Here is a 22,447-nt window from a genome sequence, read left to right on the forward strand (position 1 = left end):
GATAGCTTATTTTTGTTACTACCATTAACAATTACATTTAACTATTATAACTTACTAATTAGGGCTGCAATGATTAGCCAACGTTGATGACAAAAAAATCAACAGAAGGAATAGTCGACAGTAAATGTCATTGTCAACTCTTGTTGCCAGACACGTTTTCCTACAGGAGGTAGCTCTACATGAATATAATCTTTGCTGAGAATCACCCTTGCGCGCGAGAAAATTAACATACAGAAATGGCGGCATCAAAATCTTAGGAGAGATCCCTTGCTAACTACCCCCTACCTTTCATTTGTTACAGAAACTACAAAACACCCCAACCCCCCAACTACACGCATTGTGTCTCAAGATCTGCGAGACATAACCCTTCTATACTGACCAATCTTTATCCATATCTATGAACTGCAAAATTGATCATTTAAAGCTATAAACAAAATATGCTCGAGTATTGTTTCCTTCATGACAAATGCTAGACACAATATGAGGCTACAGATGCTCCCAGACTTACGACCATTCAATTCACGTATAACGGTAGATACGAACATTTTTTTCGGGATGTCGAAAAATATCCGGACATTGCTGTAAGTTAGATTTTGTATTGTGCACCTTTTCCGAGTACAGGACATTACTCTAGTGGTTCTTTCTGCTGCTACCGGCATGTGGCGCTGTGAAAGCTCATCCAGCATCCACCCTGAAGAAGAATCTGAATTCCTCTTCCTAGTTTGTGTGTAAACATACTATACTGCATCTCTAGCGCGCTAAGAACTTTGACATTTTTATTGTTTAATATCTCGTGCATCCATTCAATATGGTTGGTGTAAAGTGTAAAGAAGAGGCGAGACGTTTCTTTTAAAATGAAAGTGGAATACGAAAGCTTGATGCGGTTGAGGAAATGGGTGGCTCGCTTTTTTTTGGCCACTTTGTACCATGGAGGAGGAAGTCGCCTAACTGTTGAAGCTCATCTTCCAAAAGTGAGTTAAACTTAACTTTATTTGTCTTTATAGAGCATATTATGTTATGAAATGTTTACTTTTTTAGTCCAAAACAATACAGGTTACTTATGCAAGCCTTAAACATAGTTACATAAACCTTAAACATACAAAATATAATAGAGCAACTTACGAAAAAATTCAACTTACCAACAATCGTCTGGAATGTATCTCGTTCGTAAATAGGGGAGCGTCTGTATATCGAATTACTTGGGGTAGGAAACTTACCAGCGGGTCGAATCTGGGACCACATAATTCGATTCCAAATTAAATTAATATAAATTGAAAGCAATTTTCTCTACGACTTTACCTATGCATATCGGAACTTTGAAAGTTTGGGAGCCTTTAAGCTTAGATAGATCCAATAAAAATAATACCTGCAATGATCACAAAGCAGATCTTCCATATCCTGACAGTATTTCAGGGAAGGACGAACATTTAAAAAGCATGTCGGACAGTTGAACGAAACAGAGTCTGACTCACCCCGGTAAGATTCAAGTAACATTCGAGCCAATACGGTTTTGAGGACAACATTGTACATTTTCTACACATATGTTTCGCTTTAAAATAAAGCTTCAGCGATATGCCACACTTTGTTTAATAAATGTATTTAACATTAAATGCATGTAGTAGAAATTCCTTAGTTAAACTGTTAAAAAATGACAACTGTCAGTTGATAAAACAGTTGAGAAACCTTACGTTTTCTTGTTACCGATTTTGCAGTTGACCAAAAAATGCAAATATTTGTTTTATTTACTGTTACAATGCTGCGACTGAGCCTGTTTTTGGTTGACAGGGATACAAATGTTAACTTGATTTTAATTTATTTTTTATTTGCAAGCCCACCAAAAATGGACAGAAGTTTATTTATGGATTTTTGTGTCTACTGACCGAGCACTGTGCCTAATTTGTTTTAGATTTTTATCTGATTTTTGTACCAATCCATAGTATGTTCAATAAAATATTAGTTTTCACTTTACCCATTTTTCTTGTGTTTATCATTTTCCACTTTTTTAAATTAACTTCACGCTAAATTTAAAAAGGAATAAAATTATAACTATTTGATTATTCGACCAATCGCTTTAATAGTCGGTGACTGGTGAACTTAAAAATTCATTAATTGGAGCCATAAATGCTATTTGGTTATTATATAACCAGGTTGTAAATCATTATAAGTTAAGTCTACCACTAAAATATCTCATTCGTTCGAAATTAAAATTACTAGAAAATTGCAATGACCCATGATTGGTGAGCTATTTTCAGAACTCGTCAGCGGACACCACATTGGAGACCCTTGGCATAAATACAGTTGGAGAACATGAGACCATGACTCACTTAACATTATCATCAGCGCCTCCCACCACCACCATGCTGTTATCTGTCCTAAGCTTCTCTCGGAATTCTTCCATGCCTTCCACTGTAGACTGCAGTGCGTTTTGACCCACTACGAACAACACGGGGGTCTTCATGTCCAGCAGAGGGTCGTCCACATCCTGCAATTTGTACACATGTTATATCCACCCGTCAGTACAAGCATTAGACAAAAACGGAATACTTAAAAATATATATATTTCTCACCCCGCGAGGACCGTTGATTGTAAGCAGAGGGAAACCCAGACAAACCACGGCAGTCAGGTACTCCATGAGGGAAACCTGTCAACAAATCAGTATTTATTCATCAGACACATCCTCCGTCAACCCACAAAAGAAAAGCAGTATAACTTAAAGTTACAGTGTGTATTAATTCACTACTAGATGTCGTTGTAGCCGAAGGGTGTGAATCTGCGAGAGACAACAAAAGAGCGAGCGAGCTGGATACACCTGAAGAGGCTAAAAAGAGTGAATTTGGAGAGCTAGTCAGAGCTTGTGTAAGCGGCTAACTTAAGCGGATAGCAGGGGTTGTTACTAAAAAGGTGAGTACACTATTACACAGACATGGGACCAAGTCACACATGTGCAAGTCTCAAGTAAGTCTCAAGTCTTCACCTTCAAGTCCCAAGTAAGTCCCAAGTATTTTTTTCTTGGGCAAGTCAAGTCACAAGTCAAGTCCCGAGTCTTAGATTGCCAAGTCCAAGTCAAGTCACAAGTCATAAAAACAGCGACTCGAGTCGACTCGAGTCCAAGTCACTAAGTCTCAAGTCCCCATGTCTGCTATTACAAGATCAAACCACAAATGTTCAATCGTCAAGGCTTTAAATCACGAAACTGTGATGTTTGCTTGCATGTAAGGCTGTCATGGTCAAAAATTTCTGGAGACAATAATTGTCACACAAATAATCATGATTAACGAATATATTCTCAATTTATTTTCCCTCTGCATTATATGCTACTATGATAATATAGTTTAATATTACATATACTGAAAACCTTAATAAAGAAAACCAATTTAATGGTAGAGAAAATCAAGTCAAGAAATAATCAATAATAAATTCATTATTAACTCAACATTCTAACCATTTCTATTTAACTAAACAAACATCCTTTTATTAAAATAACTGCAACAGTGCAGGATTTGAGGAGGTTAGGTTAAAACCTTTTGAGGAACAATTCTCAGGTGAGGTAACAGGTCGTGAGGTCTTTCACTCAACATTTCAGTCATAAAGTGCGAAATTGAACAAAGTGCAAAAATGAGGTGCACAGATGAGAATGAGATGACTAATTTCAACACACACACTTAAAATAAATACAGCAGCAGAGGAGATGTGAAAATGTTTTTTTCTTGGCTTCAAGTACTTGGGCAAAGAAAACAGACGGGTACACAGTAAAAGGAGGTATGATCGCGAATTTGAATATTTACGAATATGAAAAATATTTGCTATTAGGAAATCTGTCATTAGCGCGACAGCCCTACTTGCATGGCCAGCTGTGAAAGGCAAGTGACACTGAAAGCGAGCTGTATTTACACTGAACAGGTAACCATACCAATGGCAGCTAGCTAGCTATAACCTGCAGCCAAATTAGTAAAATGAGTGGCTAGAGGAGGAAACTGAGGGAAAAATATAGGAATATTCACTCAATCTTCTGTAGTCAGCTTCTTCAAATGGCATCTCAAGTTGTGTCATATAATTACAAATTTCTTAACCTATGAGTGTTAAAATCATGTTTATGAGAAAAAATATGTGTTTTTGCAAATTAAAGTATCATACACACTGGGCCATTAAGACATTTGTTAACTCTTACGTGACAAGCTATAAGAGCTCCAGCGTTCCAACCGACCAAGATGATGGGCTTGTGGGGGAAGTGCCTGCGGACCTGTGGGGGACACAGTCAGTCATCTAAAGGGAAACTGCAGAGTAACTTTTTTTCATGCTGGCATCACAAAAAATTGTAACAAACTCTGGTAAAAACATCCTCCTGTTGGAAATTCGAAAGGTAACTATTTGAGTTATTGATCAATACAAAGCAGGCTTTTAAAAATGTCTATTTTTAAAGATTCCACAAAAAGACATTCCTTTACGTGCTTATTATCGTTTCCCGGCTAAACAAATGTTATAATGTAGGAAGTGTATAAAAAATGAGTGATTTGAAAATATATAATTGGCTTTTATCAGGCTTTTCTCGAAAGCAAACATTTGTATTGCTTAAACTCAATTAATCTTTTGACAGATCTCTATATCATAATAAGGCTACCACATTTAGAAATTGAATATAGGATATTGTTGTACTTTTTCTACACATTGTCCAGACTATAGTATTTACCACATATTTGCATTGCTGTACAACTTGTATTCAGATGAAAATATTAAAACTTTTAAATTCATACATTTCATTGCTTGAGTTTTAAAAAGCTCAAATTCTAATGCCACACATATTTGCATATTAATGTCGGAATTTTACATTAATCAGGCATGACAGGTACTCGGGGGCTCGCATGCTCAAAAATCTATGGGTCCCGATAGAGATCTATGGGTCCCCAAAATTTTGTGTTATCGAGGTTGAAATTGTAAATCGGTAACAAATATATAGATTATATATATATATATGTATTTTCCGCACTATAAGGCGCACCGGGTTATAGGGCGCACCCCGAAAAAATAGTTTTTGGTCCTATTTTTAACATACATAAGGCGCACCGGATTATAAGGCGCTACAATGGGAACATCGACAAAACAGTCAGATAGTTCAGTCAAACTTATTACCCCCTTAACATTCCGAAAGCTTGCAAAGACGCAAATACGTGTCAAAAACACGTGCGGATGCGGTGTCTGTACGATGTCACTCAAATGCATCGTTCCTTCATTCTGAAGGTTAAAGTCTTGGGATTCAAGAAATGCCAACCATTTCCTTAGTATCTATTTTCTTTTTCGCTCGCAACTTCACTGTGCATATGACAATTAACACTTGGAATTGAGTTTAATTTAAAAATAGACACTCCATTCCATCCATTATCTGCACCGCTTATCACAGAAACATCGAGTTCCGTCTGAAACAAGATACAGGGATAATATATAGCCGGAGTAGCTCACCGAAGTCGTTGTGTTCATAATAATGTGCAGCCAATGTCCTCTTATATCCGTTAGTGTAGTAAATCCAGGAGAATAAAATATTTACAAATACAGTATAGTAAAAAATGCTTTCTGTATGCCGTCAACCACGTGCTATACACATTCATCTTTTTCGGCCAATTGCAGGCTTTGTTTTGCCCTTTAAGCCAATGCCAGCCTGTAAATGATAAAAAGGATCCGCCCCTTGACCTTTGAATAACTTTAGCCAATAGTGATCGAATCAACTGATGATTGACACATTTTTTTTGGCCAATTGCAGGCTTTGTTTTGCCGTTTAAGCCAATGCCAGCCTGTAAATGATAAAAAGGATCCGCCCCTTGACCTCCGAATAACATTAGCCAATAGTGATCAATTCAAATGATGATTGATACATTGGTTAGCCAATGAAACGCCGGTAAATAAATCCCAGCATACACCGCGGACTACTTGGCGTTCGGGAGAAAATCTAGTCGGCGGCTGCAAGTTAGTTGGAAGACTTTGCGACTTAATGTTGATCCATAAATAAGGCGCATGGTCAGCTTTTGAAAAAAATAAAGGCTTTTAGGTGCGCCTTATAGTGCGGAAAATACGGTAATATAAATCTATATATTCATTCAGTTTTAATCATCAAATTATTAATTCATTTTCTGCATCAAATTATTGTTGGTAATATACCGATTAAAGGCATAACCACAAACTTGTCTTTTTTTCATTTTCTCCTTTTATACTTCCTTTTTTTTCTTAACTTCTTTATACAACATAATTCGTAATATCAATCATCAAAGCAAATGAGCCGTTTGAGAGCCGGCTCTCTTTAATGAGTTGAGCCAAAAAAGCAGGTTCTCTAAAAAAAAAAAAGACTTCCTTTCACTACACAACTCGAACGCGTTTAACTTGATTGATTTGCCGTTTTGTGATCGTCTGTGTATACCGGATGGTACCCTTAATTGACAAATTTTTGTTTTTCCGTACAGATTTTCTTGTACGTCGTACACGTCTTAAAATACATAATAAACATACTTTGTACGGCAAAACGTACAGGTTGACATGTATGAATTTCTCCGCCGTTTTTTTGTGCGGGAATTATTGCCGTTATTATCACTTTCTGCATTATGTTTCGACTTATTACTGACACTGAAGAAATTACCAATTTTGTGTTGATTTTCACCTAATACTGTTTTTACGGAGGCATACTTAACCTTCACTCGAAGACAAGAACCACAACAATGACGTTATCTCGAAGCAACGAGATCTCGTTGGCTGAGATCGGCGTGCAGACAAAAACTCGAACCGCGAGACCAAAACAACAATGGCGGATCTGCCTCACGAAAAGTTTGGAGTGCAGTAAATCTTTGTTAAAAAAAAGTAATCGGCTAATAATGACAATTTTGGGGAAAAAAAGTTGATTTGGGACTAAGCGTCCACAGCAAAAATGATGCGTCTAGGACGCAGGGACGCGGGCAAACGAGAACACTGCGTATGTCACAAAAGTGAGTACACCCCTCACATTTCTGCAGAGATTTAATGATCATGTTTCATAGAACATCACTGGAGAAATGTTGCTTTAACACAACAAAAAGAAGTATGTAAACAAAGGCCATGTCTTAATGGAAATATTTTCTCTGGTTTGATGAGACAAATAAATTTTTGGTTCAGTCGTGCCTCATGTGAACCATGGTGTTGGGAATGTCATGGTCTGGGGCTGGATGAGTGCAACTGGAGTTGGGGGGTTGCATTTCATTAAGGGAAACACAGGGTCAAGCATGTACTTTTATTAACTGGAGCAGAAAATGATCCCCTCCCTTCAGAAACTTGGTCACAGAGCAAAGTTACAGCCTGACAATGACCTAAAATACACTTCTCAGATGACCAAGGCTATTTGTAAAGGGCTATGGATAATGGGGATGGACTGGCCAAGCATGTCTCCAGATCTTAATTCAATAAAAAATCTTTGGGGCATCCTCAAGTGGAAGGTGGAGAAGCACAAGATCTTGTATGTCCCCCAGCTCAGTCAGGATGACATGGAGGAGTGAAAGAGCATTTCAGTGGCAATTTGTGAGACTCTGGTGAAATCCATGGCCAGGAGGATTAAAGTGGTCCTGCAAGATCATGGTGGGTGGCCACAAAAAATATTTAACTTCAGGAACTTTTGCTTGAGAGTGTACGAACTTTTGTTACCAGGGGTTTAGACTAATGGCTATATTATGAGTTCTTTGAGGGGAAAATTAATGTACACTTCGACATATACATTTCATTGTGTCAAAGTGATGTTTCTTCAGTGTTGTTCAACTAAACATTATAATGAAATCTCTGCAGAAATGTGATGGGTGTACTTACTTTTGTGACATAATGGTAAACTCTTCTAAAATCTTCGGTATTTGGAATACAAATGTGATCAAATTTAAAACAATTTCCGAACAAATATACATAGTATACCTGACTGTGTGAACTTCCGTGTTTTCACAATTATAAACAGCTCCAGAATAGAAATTGCACGAGCCAAAAAATGCATAATTAAGAAGGGAAAAAACGTATCAACCTATCATGGAGTATAAGTCACATTTTTGGGGAGGGATTTATTTGATTACCGTAAATTCAAAACGAAAAACATGCATGTCACCTTTAAAGGCAATTTTTAAAAAAAAGTCTCACCACATTAAATAGCCCATATTATATATATATATATATATATATATATATATATATATATATATGAATTGCGTTCACAATTTCATACAAAAGTCTTACCAGAGTATAAAACACAGCCCCGGCCAAACTATAAAAAAAAAATATATGGCTGTCATGCCTGTTATATGTACGCCATGATATTTTCTGAGCAATATAGTTAAAATGTCACTTTTGACTTGATAATGCAAATGTTTAAAAACCATGTACTAATTGTTGAAAAAATAAAACAAAAAAACAGCATTTATATTGAAAGCAATCGGCGGTAAAAAGAAAACAAATCAAATAAAACGTCTTTTACCTCAATGATCTTTGCTCTAACGGTTCCCAGCATGTGCTCCAGACATTGGGTAATACCAATATTGGCACCACTTGTGACGTGAGTGTGTATGGGGATGACCTGACCCACAGAAATGGTAGTTATAAGCACTGATTGACAAAGTATGAGTAACAAGTACAGCATAAAAAAAGACATGGCACCTTGCCAAAACAGGAGAGCTGCGACTGCCAGAATCTCATCCGTCGTGACGTTGACACGGCCGGATTGGTCGGGCTTGATGGTGTTATGAGGATGAGTGGTGATCCTGGGAGCTTGGTCTGAAACGAAGATTTTTTTTTTTTTTACATTATGGGTCTCAAACTCAGTTGAGTTGGGGCCCGCTTGAGCTAGGGCCTGGGTGAGGTAGGGGTTTTCCACAAAAAGTATGATAAAAACATTCCACTGTTCTTATAGGGTCAGTGTGTAACATATGATGTTGAATTGTGTCGGCAACCGAATATGATCAAAAAAAAAAAAAAATCACATGGAAGAATGCAAACTACGTCGACTCAAACTGACCAAAATGCAGCATTTTTCTTACCCAGCCTTGCACAAAGAAAAAGAAAGGAAAAAAGAAAAAATAGTTTAAAAAGGAAAAATAATAAAGAAAAAGTAAGCAAAAAAAAGAAAAACAAGCAAAAAAGAAAAGAAAAAATGAAAATAGAAAAAAATAAAAAGGAGAAAAAAAACACATTGCGCACAGGAACGGGTTGAGAGGAAAAACAGGTCCAAGCAGAAAAAATAATCCTAATTAGTACTCAATACTCCAACTCAATACAACATTTTATTAATATCTGTACATTCAAGGAAACTGTGCGGGTCAGATGTATCGACATTTCGTTCTGTATACACGTGTACTAGAATGACAATAAAGTAGATCTGAATCTGAATTTGGACTGATTTTAATCATATTAATGGCTATAAAGCAGAGTGTTCGTAATACTAATTATTTTCATCTTTGTTTTACAGATTCTGATGTATAATTTTGCCATTTTCAGAACTTGTTTTTTCAGGCAACATTGGTTAAACGTTGAATTGTAAATAGTTAAACATTCTTATATTTAATCATATTTTTAAAAACAATTAAGAGTTAATATTTCTAATTCTTATTTTGTTGTGTAGTTTGCTTTTCAGGGAGTCGGTGTTGCCTGACTTTTTAAAGTTGCTTAGTATAAAAAGTATTAATTAATTAAAAAATAACTGTAGAGTGAAAAAATGGCTTGTGTCATACAGTAGTAGCATAATACAATTTTCAAATATTCCTTTCATATATATAAAGTTACATTATTATTGGTAAATAGAGCAACAAAAAAACTGAAGAGACGCTTGGGAGCCAAAATGGCCGGTTGAGCCTAGCTGAAAGAGCCGGTTCTCTAAAAACAAGTTGTGTACACCATATAACCAATTTTGTATGTGCAAAAAAATAATTATAACTCTACAAACTCGTTTGCTGTTTGTAAATAAGCGCCATGATGTGTTTGTATGGTTTATGATCGCTTAGCAAGGGAACAGTAAACATAAATATGAGGAGCAATTGGTTGAGGTTGACAGGTACGGAATAACCTCCTGTAAACCACCAAAGAGGAACGGCATCATTTAATAGCAGCAATCCAAAAGCAGCGGTACTGATATTTAATTATTATTATTATATTATTATTATTAAGGCTGTAATTTACCAAATCACTGATATGATTATTCCATTTAGTTAAATTTAGAACTGATATTGTGATTAGGTCTGTTTCATGGCCGATGCAACATCGGAACGACACATTTCTTTTTTGCGTGTAATTAGAAAACAAGCAGATATTTTTTGGGATGAAACCGTCTCATTTACCATCCTTTGTGGGTGTTACTTGTCACTGCCATTCATAACTAGTGTATTGATGATTAAAGAGTTTACAAGGGCACACATTTATTCTAGATCTAGCGCTTTGATGCGTTTGAATTTAAAATATACACATAATTTTCTTCTTAGACTGTCCACCCAGTGGGGTCTCACAAATTTCTACAGGAAATTATTAGTAATTATTAGAGGTAGGGTTAAAATAGGCTTAGTCAACACTTAAACATGATGCCAGTTAGAAATCATTTTTTTTAGGAAATGATCCATTAATGGTGAACTATTTAAAGAACTGCTCAGCAGGCTACTCAGGTGTTTTTAAGGGGGCTAACTGGCCCCTGCGGACACCACTTGGTGACCCATAAAACAGCATACCGGCTTGTTCTGAGAAAGAACTCCAACAGCAGGATCCCACGGGCGTTTGAGTAGCAATGAGAGAGCCTCTGCACTTGGGGAACCCGTCTTTGCCGCCGGGAGCAACATTCTGTCGATCAGCGAGGGCAACTTTCCAAGAAGAAAAAAAAAGGCTCATTATCCCAATCTCCATAACAGAGAATCGTACAATCTTTAGAGCATAAAGCAACCTTGCTTTTGAGTGTCTGCAAAACGTCCAAGTAGGCAGCCAGCATGGCGAGACTCAGCGATTCAATGAGTGTGGTATGCAACCATTGCGTCAGCTTGGTCTCCCAGTTCACGCTGGCGAAGGCGTGCCGCACCTTTCGGGCGCATTTGTCCACTGCGATCCTACGTAATATTGGCTCGTTGGATGCCTTGAGGGAGAATTGATCGTTAACATCAAAACAGAGCTCAATATGAATGAGTGTTACCTCAGGACATATGTATTTTTCTAATTGAACTCCTTTGGTTAGATTTCAACTAGCAATGCAAAGGAATTAAAAAATTGGGCTGAAGCACAGAATGCAAAACCCTAGGCTATAATATCAAAACAACAATAACCAGATACATTAACAAGTTATGGAATAAAATAGCATGCCCTATAGCAGTGTCTGAAACTCGTGACAAAAAGTTACCGGACACCCGAGCAGACAACTCTGAAAAGTTGCCTGCCCCATTTTTCACAACTTGGAACACAATAAGATGATTAATCGCAAAAAAAACCATTGTTGCAAAGTATTAAGGATTGATAATCAGAATATATAGCAGAACAACACTTTAAAATTAAGTTTATTGCAAATCTACTTATAACATTCATTGCATGTATATGACATCGCTGTTTTCCATCTGCCATCAGTATATACCTGTATCTACTCATCTTCATTCATGCAATGTTTGCGTTGCGTTGTCTGCTACAAGCCACGTGAACTCCTCTTTCCACGATGCTTTTAATGTACGTTTACGTTTTGTAGCGTCATACATTTTTTTAGCTTCTTTTGAATATTTCTTCTGGGGCTGAGGTTTTGGTTTTATTCCTTACCACTTATTCATTTTTCTTGTGTTCTCTGTTGCGTCTACTTTGGAAAATGGTATGCAAATGCACGACGTCATAACACTCGGGAGAGTCCGGAAGCACTAAGTTATTCGATGCAGGCTACTGATTGGCTGCCGAGTATGCAAATTGCCAAACGAACCGAAATTTCCAAATCGAACGAAGATTTCGAAATCGGAATAAAGCAAACGGATGGGAAAAAAAAAACGAAATTTTTTTTTTTTTAAAAAGATGTCGGCCACCCGGGCGGAGACGTTTTGTAAGTTGTGCGCCCGACTTAAAAGATGCACGCCCCTATCAAAAATAGTATTTGACCTCATTTGAGTTCTACTTTAGAATATAAAAGAACATTTGATCCAAGTGCAATCAATGATTCGCCAATCTGGTACATTTCTAAGGATGTAGATAGCACAATATTCAAAATACCTCATTTCAACTGACCACCATTTTTACAAAAATATATCGACAGTGCTTTGGAAAGGACAATTTCAGAAGTGTTTACAGTTTACTTTAAAATAATAAAAATCTGAGGTTGGTATTTTTCTAAAAAAGTTGCTATTGATATTTGGGTAAATCACCCACAAAAGTTTAACTTCTGAAGGATCTTTCTTTTTTTGCCTTTTTCTTTACGAACATTTCATTTTCATCAAATAAGGAATAGTCAGTGTTTACTACCTTAGTAGTATTTGCTTATAAAACACACAAACTTCTCAGGGGAACAAACATAAATATTCCCTGCTAACTTCTATGTCAACATTCACATTTGAGCCTTTTATCATTCTAAAATCCTAAAGTCAGGCATACCTACTGTATGCTATAACATTAACAAAACCAACAAACGCTCAACTTACATTTTCATTGGCCAAGCGGGCCAATCGTTCAGTCTGAAGTGCTTTTAGGACTTTATTGAACAGTTTGGTCTGAGAGGCAGACCACATTGTCCTGGGGAGAGAAAAACAAAAAAGAACGGAGATCACAAACGAACATTAATGACGCTTTTACAAGCTGATTTCCTCAATGTGTTCGACTTACTTGTTTATGTGTTCCTCCCAGTCATCAGGAGGAGGGGGACTCTCTGCGACGGTGCGAGCAAACAGGACATGCCGCTCACATTCCTTCATGACACTCTGCGCTTTGTGGTTGTCATAAAGAGGAACTGGTGCTGGACTCACCGTCTCCACGTCTATTACAGACTCAGCCTCCCTAAAATACGAGTCAGAATCAAATACAGTTGAACTTAAGTAATAGTTAGTGTTCATTTTTTTGTGCTAAAAACTGTCAAACGTTTTATATAGTTATTTATTGTATTGCTTGGTTAATAACGTATGCGAAATGCACTTTTTCAAAGATTTATAGAAATAAGACTTGGGGAAATTCCATGTTAAAGGGTGGATTATATGACATACAGACGCTCCCCCTACTTACGACCATTCGACTTGCGTAAAACGGTAGATACGAACATTTTTTTCGGGATGTCGAAAAATATCCCGACATTGCTGTAAGTTAGATTTTGTATTGTGTGCACCTTTTTCAGAGTAGAGGACAGCACTGTAGTGCTTCTTTCCACAGCTACCAGCGGGTAGCACTGTGACAGTTCACCCAGCATCCACCAGGAAGTAAAAAAAAAAAAAAAAACTGCTTCCTCTTCCTAGTTCGTGTGTAAACATTCTATACGGTCTATGTCTAAACTATCTCCAGCGCGCTAAGAACTTTGACGTTTTTATTGTTTAATATCCCGTGCATCCATTCAATATGGTTGGTGTAAAGTGAAAAGAAGAAGTGAGCCGTTTCTTTTGAAATGAAAGTGGAATAAGAAAGCTTGATGCGGTTGAGAAAATGGTCGGAACACTTATTTTCGGTCAATTTTTACCACAGAGGAGGACCTCTTTAAGCGCATCTTCCAAATGTAAGTTAAACTCAACTTAATTTATCTTTATAGAGCATATTATTTTATGAAATGTTTACAAAACAATGCAGGTTACTTATACAAGCCTTAAACATACTTATCTAAACCTTAAACAAACTAGCACTAAAGCAACTTACAAACAAGTTCAACTGACGAAATGCAGGGTGTGCAGCAGAAACGAGTGTAAGTGTGAGATCTTTGAGGTTCTCGATCGAACAAGGCCCAAAGAAAATGGCCCGGCGCCTGCTTTTCTCAGCAATTGTTCTGTTTGAACCCAAGTTTGAGCATCAATTCTATGACACAAATGAGCAATTGAGGTTCCAGTATAACATATTATAATACTTGGCATTGGCAGAAATCTTTACTCAGTTTAAGTAATATTATTTTTATTTTAAGGCATTGATTTTGTTTTTTTAGTAAAATAGACAAGATAGAATCAGATTGTTTTTATTTTTCAACTTTTTTTTTTCTTACTATGGCAGAAAATCATTCCTAAGCCAAGCTAAATTATATACCATCTGCCAGATAAGATGAATCTGATTATTTATATTAAAAAAAAAGTTCATTTTACAAGACAAAATATCTCAAAATAAAAAAATAAAATAAATAAAACCATCAGTGTGAGAAAATAGTTTTGCACTAAAGGTCACTATATTTACAGCCTTCACCAACATATTTTACATTGAGTGTGTTTGGCTTCAAACATGTTTAATGGCCTGGAAAATGATGTCAGTGAACAAGAGAGTGCAGTTTTGTATCTTATTTCATGAAAGTAAGAAAAAAAAAAATAAGCAAAACAATCTGGTATCTGATAGACAAGATAATGTTGCTTATTCTAAGTATACTTTTATTGTAATAGAAAGAAAAGTCTATATCAGGGGTCTTCAGCATGGTGCCCCCTAACAACACCTGAGTAGTCCGTGGACTGGTTCTGGAAAAAGCTCAACAGTGATTTTCTGGCATGAGAAAACATTGACATAATCACTGTCTTTGACTGTACTTTTTTACCTCTGCTTCTAAAACATTACAACCTGGAAATAACATAGTAATGACATTGTAACAACATTTTATATAAGTTGCTATTTTAGAAATTTATTTGAAAATGGTATCCCTTCGTGTCTAATCAGTAACAATAAAGTGGCGACATTTGTTCTAGATATCTCAAAACTAGGAAAAAGAAACACATAAAACAAGCAAATATTTCTGCCAACGGGGTATTTAATGACAAAAATTGGCTGGCACCGACCGACTCTTCCTATTTGGAAGAAACATCTGGCATTGAATGAGTTAAGCGCAACTCACGCTGGAACTTCTGGCTGGCGCCGTGGCGTAACGAACAGCGTCCTTGTGGGCCGTGCACTGCTTGCGTCCGGGTGAGCATTCCACGGTTTGGCGTAGCTATGATCCAGGCACACCAAATCCACCTCCCGATCGTGAGCAGACAGCTGGAAAAGCAAGGAGGTCCCCACCTTCCGAGATGGAACCTGGTAGTCCTTGTCCCCGCCGCGATGCATCCGACTCCTGGGCCCAAACTGGCGCTGGGGAGGCCTCCACAACTTCTTGGGCTTGACACACAGCTGAAGGAAAGAAAAAGCACAAAACACAATAAAAAGGGACCCTCGATTTCTAAGGTTGCACAAAGGCATCATTTAAATGTTATTTATGCGTGATTAACTTTCAAGAAAGTTGTAATACGAGCAGACACAAGGTTAAAAATTGTGTTAAAACGTATTTTAATTTTAAGCAATCCAAAAAACCCAACCATTTTATACATAACAAACAAACAGTTAAATCAAATAGTTGGATTGGTCTACTTTTGAAGTAATTTGGGTTTTTGACACATCCAAGTTTTTAAGGAAAAAAAAGTAACATATATTATTTCTGGTATTTGTTGAATATAACAAAAAAACTGCTTTGCAACAGCTAGGAGTAATTGAGTTAAAAAAAGGTGTACATCACTAACAAAAGTTGATCATGGGAAATTGAAGCCTTTAAGCCTTGAATGTGATAACAATGTTTAAGGAAATTATTAAACCTTATTTTTTCTTATTTCAATGTCAGGACTAAAAAACTCAAAATATGAATTGTTGTAGGGTAATAATGATGATAAATTTGATAATTATCTATACATCAGAGGTGTAGGTATTATGGGTATTAGTATTATTAGCATTATATGTGACAAACCAAATTTGAAACTGTTCGATCTTTAGGCCAGTGTCAGTCACATACGAAACAAGAGGTCGTAGGATCCATCAACATGTTCACATAGATAATATAATTTTTTCTATATGGCCAGGGTGAAATATCAGTACAGTAGTCCCCCAAGATACATAATCTTCCATGGTTTCACTTTCTGGAATAATTTCTCAGCCCATCCTTACGGCATTTTTACCATCATAAGACATCAACATTAAATAATTCCATGTGCCCAAAAACGAATGAAATACAAACTTGCAATTTTCGTCCGTATGATGAGTTGCGTTTCTAAGACGTGTCTGTTAGCTATTCATCACGCCATATAAATTGGTGGTCTTCTATTGGTTTGCATCACGGGATCATGAAAATGCTGATGTTAAACAACTCCCACAATGCCTTTCTCTTATTTCGATTGGAAATGTTATGTACTTCATTAAAACTTTGCAAGTATATGATACAATACTGTCTTTTCTATTCTGTACATATTTGCTATGGATCCCAAAACCTGCCCCGATGTTAAAGGGGACAAATAATAACCATAGAAACGAAGGGAAAAAAGCGCACGTATCATTACACTTTCTAAATGGCTGTTACCAATCAACGATCGGGACTGTTATTAAAAATAAGGAGGCAATTCAAGAAAGGAAATCTAAGGGCATGACAATCCTCGCAAGTTTTAAATTTGTTCAATTTTTAATCAGCTGACGCCGTCTCCTCTATTCCTGTGCACCCACCAGCTACTCCACTGTATCAGAACAAGTCCACACCAAAGGTAAATCAAATCCTAATTTGTATTTAAATATATATTTTTAAGTTATTTAATCATACATCCACTTATAAGTACTACTTAATCATTTGCTTTATTCGAACTTAATGTTTTACCTGGGGTCCCGGTGGTTAGAAATAGATTACCGGTAACTAATTCTCAGGGGATGTTAGATCAGGGGGCGGTGTAATAATAGTCTGTAGTCTGTAGATGGAATAGGAGCTTGCTCTGTCCGGTCCACGCATCGGCCCGGTATTGCAGTACCTCCGGGAACGGTGCATTCGCAATGATCGCAGCAAGGCTTTAGGGCAAGGACCTTAGCTTGGCCTTTTGGCTAAGAGTAAGTGTCCCGGCTCCTAGGCTTTGTAGCGTATTATGAACTGACCGATAACGGATAATGGATAATGAATAACGAAAATAGAACAATAACCCTTAAAAACCCCTGTGCAGCCCTTTGAGACTTCTTGTGATTAAGGGTTATGCAAATAAACATGACTAAAGTACTGTAATGTATGTTACCTTGTGCATCCTTGACCACACGCAGGAGCATTACAGTACTCAATCCCCGCAATACGGCATTTTCACTTTGCAATTCCCACTAAAGAACGGAATAACGTATCCCAGTGTTCTCCATATTATCTACAAGTAAACTAATTCAAATGACCATGAAGAAAATGGAAAGAAAAGATTTGTAATAAATGTATGTTTGCCGTACTTACCATCGCTTATCTTTGAACGTGCCTCCGTTGTTTGAACATACTGCATACATAAATACAGTAATATTAATAAGCAATATTACTTTGCACAAAAATGTAATACACAATATCCCAATTGGAAATCGTAAGCATGTTGCGATTGTTATTAATCCATCTTCAGTGTTGCGGATGCTTTGCCTTCATGTCTGAGCACCACCCATTAGTCCATTTATTAGCGGGGATTTGTGATTTTTTTTTTCTACATATGTAATTCATGTGTATGTATAAAAAAACTACAAAGATCAGACGGTTTATGGGTGGCTAAAGAGTCACTAACACTCTTGGAGAAGATAGCGACTGTTGTGAGATGGGAGGGCTAGCGTAGCATGCTAACGTTAGCATTGCAAGCTAAACGTATGGAAAGCAGTTTACGTCGCTCACCTTCGCTTCTACCGATCCATTTACCGTCGCAAAGGTTTAAAGTCCTCTTACGTGCATGTTTAATACAAATTTGGACATTTTATTTAGGTTTAACTGGTGAACGTTACATAAACGAACAAAGACAGTACGCGTTGGATTGCTCTCTTTAACGGTGCGATAGATGTTGCCATGTAGCATTTGGAGGTCTAGTGAGGGATTCGTGCTAAAACCACGTAAGTCACTCGGCTGATTTTTGAGTAAAACTGGCAACCCAGGTTGAGGCGGGCTGGGGTTATTGCATAACAAGGAACGGATTTCACGCAAATGGAATGGAAAATAACGTTTTAAATTGATTTTAAGATTTACAAACGTAAATAATTTTGTGTCACATTCCAAACAAAGTTTTAAAAAATGAAAGATATCCAATAATTTGGTATAATTTTCAGTTTGAACTGGAAGGATATACATTAAATTGAATTTAAGTGGAAATCACGTAAATTGAATGATTTAAATCATTTAAACTTAAAACACGTATTTAAAATGCCGTTTTTAAGGGACTGGGGTTTGATTTTAATTAAAAAGCAAATTAAAGTGAATGTGACCTTTACAGTAAATGGTAAATAGTAAATGGTCTGCATTTATATAGCGCTTTTCAAGTCAATGAAGACCTCCCAAAGCGCTTTACAATGTGCTTCACACTTACTCATTCACACACACACACTCACACACCAATAGGGAGTCATCAATGCAAGGCACCTACCTTAATGGGGGCATTAGGGACACAGTGTCTTGCCCAAGGACACTTCGACATATAACACGGAGGAGCGGGGAACCTGTGACGTAGTTTGAGGAAAATGGAACCATAGGCTTTTAGGAAAAAAACACATACAGGAATGGAAGATTTTAACAATTCTGAGTTGTACGCATTTATAAATACATTTTTATACTTTTTTTTTTTTAAAGGGAATTGTGCTTAATTTAATGCTAAAAGGAATAGAAAGCTGTATTGACTTTAAAGGCAGATGTAAATGGAGTTTGAAAAAAAAAAGTGGTTTACACACCTCTGCAATATTGCATGGACATTGGGAACAGTACCTCTGGACTGGCACACTGGGGTGGTGGTCCCCCTATGCAAGAAGGGGGACCAGAGAGTGTGTTCAAACTACTGGGAAATCAAGTCATGTTTATTTGTATAGCCCTTAATCACAAGGAATCTCAAAGGGCTGCACAGACCACAGACTATTGCAAGCTACAGACTATTATTAACACCATTGCCCGTTTTTAAAACCTACATGATTTAAAACTCAAAAACCTCAGCATGAGAAAAATGAAGAAACCTTGAGAACGGATCGACCGCATATGACGTACTCCCCCCCTTTGGGAATGACTAGGCTGTAATGAAAGTTGCATTAACAAGCAATAAAACTAACAATAAAATATAAAACAATTTAAGTATAATCACGCTTCTCAATTCCCCTGGTAAGGTCTATCCGCCCGGATGTCCGGAAAAGCAGTGTGGACCAGCTCTACACGCTGTGCAGGGTCCTCAGGGATGCATGGGAGTTAGCCCAGCCGGTCTACATGTGTTTTGTGGACTTGAAGCATTCAACAGTGTTCCTCGAGGAACCCTGTGGGGGCTGCTGTGGGAGTATGGGGTATCAGACAGTCTTATCAGGGCTGTGAGGTCCCTGACTGACCAGTGCCAGAGTTTGGTCCGCATTGCCGACAGTAAGTCGGATTCATTTACAGTGGGAGTTGGACTGATTCTGTTTATTACTTTTATGGCGAGAATTTCTAGTTGCAGCCTTTGCAGGGAGGGGATCCGGTTTCCTGCTTTATTTTCCTACTCGGGCGAATTTCCCTACCGGAGGCTGATTCGACAGTAACAAAACAGTAATAACATTTTCATTATTTGCGTGTATTTTATTTAATATTCAATTACACATATTTAATAATCATGCTCAGTAGCAAGGAAGGGCAGAACACCGGCAGCATCTTTGCAAAGAAAGACATTTTGAGAGCCATTAAAATGGCACTTTTGTGTGACTTTGTGACGCTGGTCCATATCTGTAATGAGTAAAATACCTATTTTAATGAACGAAAAAAAATGGATAAAAACAGTGGCTCACACAACCAGTTCACATTTACAGTAGCTTAGCATTGACTTTCCTTGGCTCACACACACCTTAAATGCTTTGTTATTAGCATTGAACCCATCAACACTAACAATCAGTTATTATTAAATATGTGTTATTGAATACATATTGTATAAAATACACGCTAATAATAGAAATGTTATACTGTATTACTGTTATAGTCGAATCAGCCTCCGGGAGGAAAATTCGCCCGAGTATGAAAAAAATGGCAGAACACCGGTTTCGGGGCCTCAGCATTGCATCTCTGCTTTTTGCAGATGATGTGGAGCTGTTGATATCCCCAAACCATGATCTTCAGCTCTCACTGGAGCAGTTTGCAGCAAAGTGTTGATCAAGTTCAGCACCTCCAAATCGGAGACCATTGCTCTCAGCCGGAGAAGGGTGGCATGCTCTTTCCAGGCCGGGAATGAGATTCTGCCCGGGATCTTGTTCACGAGCGAGGGTAGGATGGAACAGGAGGTCGGTGAAGGTCATGCGGCCCGTACTAGTCCGTCATGGTGAAGGACCTAAGCTGAAAGGCAAAGGTCTTGGTTTACCGGTCGATCTATGTTCCTACCCTCACCTGTGGTCATGAACTGTGGGTCATGACTGAAAGAACAAGATCCTAGATAAAAGTGTATGGAAGGAGTCTCCTCGGCAGGGTGATTGGGCTCTCCCTTAGAGATGAGGTGAGAAGCTTGGTCAACTCGGAAGGACTCTGTGTAGAGCCACTGCTCCTCCGCATTGAGAGAGGCCAGTTGAGGGGGCTCGGTCATCTGAAAAGGATGCCTCCTGGACGCCTCCCTCAGGATGTCCCACCGGCAGGAGGCTCAGGGTTGACCCAGGACACGCTAGACTATGTAAAAAAAGTAAAAAATAATACTGCATAATAAATATTTTAATCCAATCTTCCACATACATAGTATTATTTAAACTGTCAATTTAAAAATACATATTTAAAATACAACTAAAACTTTTTTCCAGTGAAGTTTCATTTGGATGAAAAAAATAACAGTAAGTTATAATTGCATTTACAGTAAAGCAATTTATATTATTTTACTGTTGCAACCGTTGGCCAATATTAAAGCCACATTGTGTGATATTTGACCACTAGATGGCACTGTATGGTCTAATGCGATCAAACCAGTGCCACAGAGCTCAGTGTAGCAGCAGGTTACCAGATCAACATGGCCACAACCTTAGCTAATAATAATAATAATAATTTCCTTTGTATTGTCATTCTTTGTAACAATGTACACAGAACGAAATGTCGATACACCTGACCCGTTGTAGCGAGCCGATGCAGCCGCAGCCAACAGAGGGCGCCGCCATTATACCAATTAGGTATGACTCGGCCGAGGCGCGAACCAGCGACCTCCCAGTCTCAAAGCGGGCACACTCCCATCTAGGCTACTGAGCTAAGGATTCCACTGAGTAAAAAAAACTCAAAATTTATCGATCAATAATTATTTTATTTTTTTTTCATAAAATGTAACATTGGTATGATAGCTCAGGTATTTTTTGCCTCAAATCAATGTTGTTTTTTACAGAATTAGTTTTTTTGTACCACTAAGAGGCACCAAATATTACGCACTGTGCTTTTAAGGTAGTCAGACACAACAATGCCGTTGGTGCCGTTGCACTAAGATTTACAGAGTTCAAACTTTTGTGGGGCCAAATTCAAGCACTTTTTAGTGACTCTCAAATCCAATTTTCCGATGTTTTGAGTACCATTAAAAGAGTAAATCCAGGGCTTATCAAAAGAACGTTTTTGTTGTCACTAAACAAAGTCGTTATCATGCTGCAGGCACATGTTTTGTGCTTATTTGAGATGTTACCATCTATGCTCTACGATATTTTCAAAAACTGTCACGAATTCCGGAAAGGGCTCAGTGTTGGGTAAAAATGGAAGTTCAATGTGGAGGACGTAAAAGAAAGTAGTGTATGCATAGAAAGCAGGAAAATACTATAAGCAGAATTATGAGTCATTTTAATATTGATGGCGCCAAAGTGCATTCTAACTTTTATTGAGAATGCTGATCTTTTGCTTTTTGTTTTACATAATTCGATTCTTTGGCATTTTTTCAGGTTATCTGTCTGAATTGGTTAAAATAGAATTGTATTTTATCGTTTATGTATGACAAGAAAATATTATTTTTAAGTAACATCTTGGTTTCAGGAATTCTGTGTTTGACTTTAAATATGTTTAGTGTTTTAAAACCTACTTTTGGGAGTACAGTATTTTAAATCAAGTTTATTTGTGACACCCTTAACCACAGAGTCTCAAAAGGCTGCACAGACCACAGATGATTGCAAACTATTATTACACCATCCCCTGATCTAAAACCTACATGAGGGCAAGGAAAAACTCACAAACCTCAACATGAAGAAAAAGAAGAAACCTTGAGAAGGGACTGCACACAAGGTAATCCCCCTTTCCAGGATGACCAGGCTGCAATAGATGTTGCAATAACAAATAATAAACAGATATTGTCAACATAAAATATAGGTTATTCATATGCTATAGAAGTGTGTTTTAAGCTTAGATTTAAACATTTCCACTGA

General features: G+C 37.4%; 1 protein-coding gene across 4 annotated transcripts in view; it reads right to left on the minus strand.

Annotated features, from left to right (window-relative positions):
- kansl3 (KAT8 regulatory NSL complex subunit 3) overlaps positions 1-17,962 on the minus strand; it is a 32,463-nt gene extending 14,501 nt beyond the window's left edge. For 3 of the 4 annotated variants that reach the window (XM_088336453.1, XM_088336452.1, XM_088336454.1), the window contains exons 1-12: positions 17,769-17,961; positions 17,352-17,391; positions 14,973-15,247; positions 12,797-12,967; positions 12,616-12,706; positions 10,902-11,087; positions 10,693-10,821; positions 8,639-8,755; positions 8,460-8,558; positions 4,170-4,241; positions 2,568-2,642; positions 2,325-2,482 (exon numbers count right to left, since the gene is read on the minus strand). In XM_088336453.1, the coding sequence (XP_088192579.1) occupies positions 2,325-2,482; positions 2,568-2,642; positions 4,170-4,241; positions 8,460-8,558; positions 8,639-8,755; positions 10,693-10,821; positions 10,902-11,087; positions 12,616-12,706; positions 12,797-12,967; positions 14,973-15,247; positions 17,352-17,354 (1,376 nt within the window). In that variant the 5' untranslated portion in view covers positions 17,355-17,391; positions 17,769-17,961. Of the gene's footprint in view, positions 1-2,324; positions 2,483-2,567; positions 2,643-4,169; positions 4,242-8,459; positions 8,559-8,638; positions 8,756-10,692; positions 10,822-10,901; positions 11,088-12,615; positions 12,707-12,796; positions 12,968-14,972; positions 15,248-17,351; positions 17,392-17,768 lie in introns of all 4 variants that reach the window. The other variant, XM_088336451.1, reaches the window with a different exon arrangement.
- Between the last annotated feature and the right edge of the window lie 4,485 nt (positions 17,963-22,447).

This window comes from Urocampus carinirostris, chromosome 5 (assembly GCF_059441175.1).
Source record: "Urocampus carinirostris isolate Australia breed hairy pipefish chromosome 5, RoL_Ucar_1.0, whole genome shotgun sequence".
In the NCBI taxonomy this organism is placed as follows: domain Eukaryota; kingdom Metazoa; phylum Chordata; class Actinopteri; order Syngnathiformes; family Syngnathidae; genus Urocampus; species Urocampus carinirostris.